The sequence below is a fragment of the Crotalus tigris genome, unplaced genomic scaffold (genome assembly GCF_016545835.1).
Source record: "Crotalus tigris isolate CLP2741 ecotype Arizona unplaced genomic scaffold, ASM1654583v1 scf7180000019068.10715455, whole genome shotgun sequence".
In the NCBI taxonomy this organism is placed as follows: Eukaryota; Metazoa; Chordata; class Lepidosauria; order Squamata; family Viperidae; genus Crotalus; species Crotalus tigris.
This window is the reverse complement of record NW_024097358.1, coordinates 6711524-6720753: the sequence shown is the minus strand read 5'-3', so window position 1 is coordinate 6720753 and position 9230 is coordinate 6711524. Positions and strand designations below refer to the sequence as shown.

General features: G+C 40.6%; 1 protein-coding gene across 1 annotated transcript; it reads left to right on the top strand.

Moving 5' to 3' along the window:
* The first annotated feature begins 111 nt into the window (after positions 1-111).
* LYSMD2 (LysM domain containing 2) lies at positions 112-5295 on the top strand. Its single transcript, XM_039359007.1, has 3 exons — positions 112-490; positions 2950-3281; positions 4452-5295. The coding sequence occupies exons 1-3, from the start codon at positions 263-265 to the stop codon at positions 4498-4500; spliced, it is 609 nt and encodes a 202-aa protein (XP_039214941.1). The 5' UTR covers positions 112-262; the 3' UTR covers positions 4501-5295.
* The last annotated feature ends 3935 nt before the right edge of the window (positions 5296-9230 follow it).

The following is a 9230-nucleotide window of genomic DNA, read 5'->3' as shown; positions in this document are numbered from 1 at the left end:
TTCTCCTCAGCGGGGAGCGCGTCCAGAGCATGCGCGAACCTCGGCGCAGGCGCAGAGGGGCGGCCTGGCCTGAGGCGCGCTCCTTGCCCCCAGCCCGCGGGCCGCCGGGTCTCCAGCGCGCACGCGCACGGGGCCGCCGCTCGCTTCCCGCCTTTCGCGCCTCGGGGCGCCGCTTTCGCTCGGCGGCCTCCTGAGGGAAGCGGCGCCGCCGTTGCTGCCCTGCCCGCTATGGCCCCGACCTGCCGCTGAGCTGCCAGCCGCCATGGCCGAGTCGCTGCCCCTGCCCGGGCTGTCGCTGCGGGAAGAACCGCTGCCCGGACCCGGCGCCGCCGAGGGGGAGGCCGAGCTGTCGCTGGGCTTGGCGCGCACCAAAACGCGGTCGTACGGCAGCACGGCCACGGTGCTCGCCCCCTTGGCGGAGCGGTACGTGGAGCACCGCCTCAGCCCCGGAGACACCTTGCCGGGCTTGGCGCTCAAGTACGGCGTGACGGTAAGCAGGGAGGCGGGCTGGCTGGCCGGGAGCCCCTGGAGGCCACGGCCGGGGCTCTGGGGAGGTGCCCGTGGAGGGTCGCCCCTTCTTCCACCCGCGAGGGGACAGGGCGCCCCCCATGAAAGAGGGCAGAGGGGCCCCCTTTCTCTGCCAGCAAGGGATCGGGGGGGGGCCTCCTCCGCCAGCATGGGCAGAGCTCGCCACCCCAACACCAGGAAGGCCAGAGGGAAACCCTCTCCATGAGAGAAAGAGGGCACCCCCAACACGAGCAAGGGCACAGACCCTCCGTGAGCATGGGCAGGGGGCACCCCCTCTCCATGAGAGAGGGTCTTCCCTCCACCAGTACAGGCAGGATTACTCCTCCAACGCAAGGAAGGACACAAGGAGCCCCCCTCTACCGTTATGGGTAAAAGGACCCCCCTCCATGAAAGAGAGGGCACCCCAACACGAGCAAAGGCACAGGGAACCCCCCTCTGTGAGATAAAGGGCAGAAGGTACCCCCAATATGAGCAAGGGCATAGGGAACCCCCCTCCGTGAGATAAAGGGCAGAGGGTACCCCCAATATGAGCAAAGGCACAGGGAACCACCCTCCATGAGATAAAGGGCACAGGGCACCCCCCAATATGAGCAAAGGCACGGGGAACCCCCCTCCATGAGATAAAGGGCAGAGGGTACCCCCAATACAAGCAAGGGCACAGGGAACCCCCCTCCATAAGATAAAGGGCAGAGGGCATCCCAACACGAGCAAAGGCACAGTGAACCCCCCTCCGTGAGATAAAGGGGAGAGGGTACCCCCAATATGAGCAAGGGCACAGGGAACCCCCCTCCATGAGCATGGGCAGAGGGTCCCTTTCCATAAGCATATGCTGAGGACCTGCTTGGTGGCACTGCCACGCACCCACTTTTGACACTCAGACTCTGCAGCTGAAACAAGAGAATATGAACTTTTCTCAAATCCCCAGCTCCAGTCCAGTAATCCCTGCTAGATTTGGTCAGCCTCAGATAGGAAAGCTTCTGGGTGAAAAACGGCATATTTTTCACTTTTTCCCCACTTCTCAAAAACTAGAGGAATTTGCTGGAGGAGGAGGGAAATGCTTCTGCCCTCGTGCAGAGTGCTTTCCACTGGAATCATTGCAGCCGACTTGGTGTGTCTCTTTGAGCTAAGCAGTTTACATAACTTTGGATTTTCTCCTCATCTAACGCACATCTCAGACCAATATAGCTAATATTAAGGGGTCACATCTTAACCCGCGCACAGGGAATCGGTAGGGGGTTTCAGACAGACAGTCTTTTCATACAAAAGGAGATTTGGAGGGCATCAGAGGTCTCCATTACAACTGTAGAGTTATTGCAATGAATGGATGTGGTATCTAACAGAGACTTGAATTTGGAATTTTCCTTTGAGCGTGGCTTGATCGCTGGGCCCTTTGAAGGTTGAAAATGAAAGTCAGTCTTTGAACATAAGAAGATGGCGTGCATTACAGAATTGCTGTCCTTTCCTATCTTTGAACTGTGGCGTTTCGATTATAAATCATTTGAAAGTTTGCCTTGCTGAAATGATGGTTATGATTTGTTGAATAGCAACCGTTGTTGGCACAATCAAGATTTGTAATACATCACTATTAATAGGAAAAGGTTGAAGAGTGTATGCATAATAAGCCAACCTAGGTATACGTGCTCATTCTGAGACACTAATTCTATTAGCTGCATTGAATATACATTGAATATTACTCAAAATTGAGACAATTTCCATAGAGTTGTAGACCACATTTAAGACTAAAACAGTTTTTAATCCAGGTAGGTGATGACTTTTATTATAATTGCTTTCAAATGTGGGCCTGTGAGAGAGTTGTATTGCAATAGGTCTGTAATGCCAAACCTAAATTAAAAAGTTTCTGGGGGAAAAGTGTGAGATCTTATAAGAGTCTTCTAAACTTTATGCTGTTCAATCATTAAACTGCGGAATGAAAAATAGTCTTTTAACGTGGTTATGGGGAGAAAGTGTAAAAGTTCTAGTTATATAATAGCTTTAGGTACATTATTTATTAAACTGCAATTAGCAACTAGAGCATCAGGTTGCTAGTTCTTTGTGAAAACAAATGCCTGAGGCAACATTTGGTTTTTATAGTTAATGTATGAAAATGATATAATCCTTTTGGAAACTGAATTGCTGTAAAAATTCAAAACACAAAATTGAGTTTCCATTTTTAATTTGTTCAGTTAGAGATGTAAATTAGTTTCCAAAATGGTTTCCCCCACCACCACCAACTTTTACATATGCCTGTATGAAAGATCTGGTATTGCAGCTGTAACAATACCAGCCCCCATATGGAAGGATAGCCAAAAATTAACCGCATTAAAGATTCATCTTCAGAAATAAAATTATGTAATAAGGTAGCTGCAGGCTATTTTAATCCTTGCTTCACTTGGATTGTAAATATAACTCTTTCTGTTTCAGATGGAGCAAATAAAAAGAGCAAATAAACTTTTTACAAATGACTGCATATTTCTTAGAAAAACATTAAATATCCCAGTTATACTGAAAAAGGCGCTGCTGTTTAATGGATGTAACTCACTGGAGTCTCCAGAAGATGAGTCTGACAATCCCGCTACTTGTGAAGAAAGACCTATGACTGCTCAGGAAGATAGTTCTTCTCCCAGTCCTCCAGAGTCCGACAATCGACTTCCCCCACCTGAAGAACTCTCGGCCAAAGATTTTCTGCACAGAATGGATGTGCAGATTAAATTGTCCAAACAAGCAGCTAAGAAATTAAAATCTGAAAATGACAGGTAAAATTTTATCCATCTCCTTATCTAAAATATGTTTTTATTTGAAACTGCTGGGAAACTTTAATAGATGATAATATAACAAATAATAATAGTAGTAATAGAAATCAGTATATAAAACTCTTGTTAAGAAAAGCTACTGAATTTTCAATATCATAATTACAAATGATCCCAAAGCAAAAGTTGGTATGTGTCTAGAATTACTTTGACTCTCCATGTTGAATTGATTAGTGAAATTTTAGGGGTATGTGTGTGTACACAGAAATATATAGACATATATATGACATACCCCAAATCAATCTGATGGAGATAAATAGAAGGGAATTTATTAGATATAGAGAAGACAGTATTGACCTAGAGCTGAACCAAGAATATTTCTCATTAAATTACTTGAAAGCTAATCCAGAAGAGATGAGGTAGGAGTGGAGAGTAGGGAGATGATGCAACAGAATGTCAGTTGTGACTATATAATGATAATACAGTACATCTTGTTTTCTCGCTTTAAAGTTTTTACATGATACATTAGTGGACACTAAATGCCCTGACCATTTCACATGTACATCTATGCTACTAGAAAAAGCTTCTAGGTTGCTTTGCTCTTTCTAGAGCAGGGGTCCCCAACCCACAATCTGTGGACCGGCACCGGTCCGCGGCATGCCAGCAACCGGGCCGTGAAAACAAGCGAAGCCCCATCCACAAGATGCAGGAAGAATGCAAAAACACGCCCTCTCCGGGCTGCGGAAAAACCTTTTTCCATGGAACTGGCCCCTGGTGCCCAAAGGGTTGGGGGCCACTGATCTAGAGTAAGAAAATGCACTTTCAGAGGATTGGAAGAAAAAGAATGAATAGATTTTTTTTGAAGGATCTTCTACATAGCTATAGTAGTCAAATATAACATTATGTTATGAGCATGCTGTTGGTGAGAACCTTTAAAGCCCTGCATGGAATGGGGACCAAATTAATTGCACAACTGTCTTTGACCCATTACGACAGCCTATATAGGATTTCCATTATGGGCCCCGGGGGTAAGTTGCTGCTCAGAAGAATAACATTTCTGCAGCAGTCTTCCAATGGCCTACTTTGAAATAATTCTATTAAAATTGGATAAACCTCTGAGGTGTAAACTATAAATAACTTTGCATATTTTCATAAGTTTCCTTTTTTCCTCAACAGGGAATATGGTGAGGAAAATTCCTATGCAATTTCTTCCTATCAGCAGTAGAAAATGAATAAAGAGCTGGAATGAAAGCAGTTCTTAAAGAACTAAATGTTTGAAATTCAGAAGATCTTTTGGATTTGATATATTATATTGTACTTGTTACAAATCATATATAAAAATTCCACTGACTGTTGCACTAAAAGTATTTGAATGTTTGCCTTCTTTAGGTTAATATTCTTTTACTATTCATTAATAAAGGAAATGCTTCTCCAAAATATTGCCTTTATATTTCTGCTAAAAAAATGGCACACTAGCAACAATGTATTCCTAAGAGAACTTCAATACAGATTTTTTTTGTTTTCGTATACATATATATAAGATAATATTAAAGGAATAATCATTTATTTTTAAAAAAGCCCTGTGGTCTTGACTCAGACATGGTTGTAATACAAATTTTGTGAACTTGATGCTGATGGATGCACCATGATTAAGTTGAATGTTTATGCACATTTGTATATGTCTCTCTGTGTTGACATATTTAAAGATATGTTCTTAAAGTGAATCAGTTTTAGCCGATTATTTTAGGGGAAAAAGTTGGGATTTTAAAATATGTACAGTAAAATACTTTATTTGGGGAAAAAGGGATCAAACTGAGTAAAATGTATTTTTTTTTCTTTGTGAAAAAGTGTTTGGAACATATTTTCTTGTTAGCACATATACGTAGTTTCATGTATTGAATATAAAATGCACTTTAAAGAGTTATTGCCTTTGTTGTTTGACGTATCTGATGCTTTGCAACTACTGTACATTTCAGATATGATTTGTTTCATATGCTATATTAAAATTTCTTATAGCGTCTTTGCTCCTTTTTCCAACTATTTTATCTTTATTCGAAATCAAAATAGTTTGAATAAATTTATCTTTGTCTTGTAATTCTTAGAAGGAGAATATTCATATTCTAGCTGAGGAAGACAAGATCACAGGATGTGTAACTTCATCCTGTTTTGGTAATGGGAACAATTTATTGCATGCTTGAGGAGTGGTGCTGTTCACTCTAAAGCCAATCTTACATAACAAATTTAAAGAAAACTCTTGTGTGCAAATAAAATGGCTGGAGCTTTTTATTTTAGACTAGGAAAAAACCCAAAAGAAATAAATAAAATTGATGCTAAAAGAAATCTATCTTCAGAAAATTTGATGTCCATTGTTAGGAAAACTGATGAATAGTAGATTGGAGGTATATAAAACAACATAGTTTTGTAGATGAGCGATCTAAAAATACTATATCCTCTGACTTTAAACATCAAATGAATCTTGGCCTATGACACATTTCCTGTTTAATTTTTTCTCCTTTTATTCAAACATTGTGAAGTGTGTTTTCAAATGGATTGAAAGTTTCAAGTTCATCCTGTAGATTTACTGTCTGCTTTCTTTAAAGTATCATTTAAGCATTTTGATGTTTGAAGGAAACTATTTTGAAACTCAATGTGAGAATGATAATAACTTGTCCGATCTCCGGTTTAAAGACAGCTATATGTAGAATTACATTGGGAATACAGTTAATTTATAAGTGACAACTCTGTCAATTTGGAAAAAAATGTTGTTTCCAATTATTATTTTACAGAAACAGAGTTTTAAAAACATTTTCTATTTCTGTTCTTAGCAGTACTTAATCATAACTCACCTGGAAAATGTTTCAACACATTTTGCATTATAGCAAAATTTCTTGCTATGTGCGTTTCTGTAAATTTCAGTAGTAAGATCACCAGTTCGAGGTATTATTTTTAAAGTAGTAATTTAAAGCGGTACCCCATGAAGACAAAACCAAGAATCTGCATTACTTTGTCTTGTAGCAAAGCATTTAATAAAGTACAGTATCAGAAACAGGATTCTATTAGAAAAGTGTATTTTGAATGCAATATATATGATAATTTGTTACATTTTCCCCAACAATGTTTTTTAAAGGTAAAAAGGTGTAAAGACACATCAGAGCATCTAAAAGATGTTTAAGTTATTTAAAAAAGCATTGGTAAGATTAGAACTAGGGAAGTGCAGGATACTTTTATTTCCCTTCGCTGGGATAGAGATAATACCAAATGTGTCTAGCAATTGTTTTCAAATGCTAAAAAGGGCAAAAATATATTATGCCTTGAAATATTATGCTGGATTGCTTACACTGCTTTTAAAAACTGACCACTCCATTCTGCACAAGCCATGGCCACGAGGGTGATGCATGAGGTGGTTTTCCGTTTGCTTTTATCATATAATATGTTGCCAAATGCTGTATTGGATGTCCCATAGTATGTTAACAGTCAGTCCTCAATTCACAGAAGAAAGCAGGGGAAAATTGACATAAATAATACACTGTTATGAAAAACATGGCATACTGAATCTGAATTATATACAGTTTTTTAAAAAAACCTTAAAGATTCATTAGCATAAGGACTGAATCATCTGTCAATTGTCCAAAGCTCTATTTAATTACAGGTAATCCTCAACCATTCATCATTTAGTTACAGATTATCCTAGACCAAGGGTAGGCAGCCTTGGCTCTTTGATGACTAGAGCTGACTCAGGAATTCTGAGTGTTGAAGTCCACGAGTCATAAAAGAGCCAAGGTTGCCTACCCCTGACCTAGACTTATAACCATTTATAACAGCACTGAAAAAAGTGACGGATGAGGGTTTTTCACACTTAACAACCGTTGCAGCATCCCCATGGTCATGTGATCAAAATTCGATTGCTTGACAACTGGCCTGTATTTACGACAATGGCATTGCACCGGGATCATGTCTCCATTTTCAACCTTCTGAGATTACGTCTGTAAGCCGTCACTGAACAACAGATTCATAAACCATTGGCACCAATGTTTTTATCCTGTTTCAAAGTTTAAGCTAGTGCGTGTCCAATTCAGAGGTATTCCCTGTTGACTAGATATGCTTCGGGCTGCCTTCTTAATTTTTCTGCTGCGCTCCTTCCCATCTCATATAAATGCAAATTCTTTTAATGACTCTTTCAAATGTACTGAGGAATACGAGACTAGTATGTCTGCAGAGTACATTACGATTCTCTTTTACAGCTTTTATTATCCAGATGGTGCTAAAATGATCTTTTTCTGAGTTAGCAGCTGCACAAGAAATTTAACCAAATACTTCTGTCTAAAACATCCATTTATGAAGGAGGGGTGCCAATGGTAACTCTTATGGATTTCAGTACTGGTCTTGCCTCATTCAGCTTTTTTGCCATGATCCCGCAAGAGAAGGGATGGGGCTGTTTGGCTAGTCTCAGCCAATGGAAGTTGGTCTTCATGGCCGACTCATATTTGGGGGATTCTCTCCCACTGATACCTAGCTTCCTCAGCTTCCAGCAGATCCATGAAGACCGCGAAGATTTATTTTGCATTTGGTAGTTTTAGTCTGAATTGCTTCTAAATCATTTTATTGCTGCAATCTATCAGTGCAGTTTATGGGGAAAAGCAAAACAAGCAAACATACAGGTGGTCCTCACCGAATGACTACTCATTCAGTGACCATTCCAACTTGCAACAATGTTGAGCTTACTACCAATCCAAAGTTCTGCCCAATGCATGCCCCCATAGTCACGTGACTGCGATCCAGGTGTTTGGCAGCATCCGGTGTCACGTTATCACAATTTGCGACCTCCCATCACGTTTCCCACAAGCAAAATCAATGGGGAAGCCTGCAGGATGTCAGGTCATCGCAGTCACGAGAAGACCTTGCTAAGTGACCTTCATGGTCTTCACTTAATGACGGTAACTGAGAACTACCATAACTGCTGTCCTTAAGCAGTGCAGTCACCTGATACCATATTTTATAATCGCATGGCTTAGCAACAGAAAATCTATTTCCAATTACTGAAATTAAGGGAAGCTACTTGTATTATTAATGGAGAAATTAAGCAGAATCAGCCCATCTTCTAACCGGAGTGCTCACTGCATGTTAATGTCATGAATTTGGAATCCCAAAATAAAAATAAATTGATTATTATAAGACAAACATAGGTCTCCTCATGTTATGTTCAGAATGAGAACTTAAATGCAGGATTTACTTCTCAAGAATTATTCAATGTGCAAGCAACATTAACTATGGAGGGGATACAATATCCTGTGAATGTAGCCATTCTAGTTTTTGAACTATGGTTTATGCCTCATTGCACTGTGGAGCCCATCCAGTTATGGCTTAATCCACAAACCATGGTTGATCAAACTGTAAACCAACATTGTGGATTGTGACTTATGGCTTAGCATGTTGTTTTAACCCAATCGTGCCTTAGTTTTTTAAAATAAAATAAAATAAAATAAAATAAAATGTGAACCGAGCCTCTGTAAAAACATGTATCCTTGTTTAAAGGGAGCTTAAATCTTCAGTGTTAATTCAGGCCAAATCAAAAGTTTACAAACACGAGACATTTATGAAACCTCGTGTTGCTAAATTATACTGCATTCCCGCAAGTCCTACCATATCACTCATCCTATATATAAATGTCTGATCCTAAGCAGACCTCTAAGCTCAAGTACTTTGCTTCACCTCTCTTTTTACCCTTAGAAATGGTTATTCACATATCATTAAGCTACTCACATCAAGAACTGTTCTTCATACATGCAGAGAAATAACACTTAATCAACAACAATGGAGGATGTGAATGACAACCGTTGCTATTGTACCTAACCGTAACACAACGGTGACAATACAGTTCTTTCTCCCTGTAAAGATCTATTTTGAAGGCTGATGCAGGGTTAAACATACAGCCATGACTTAATGGCACACGGACGG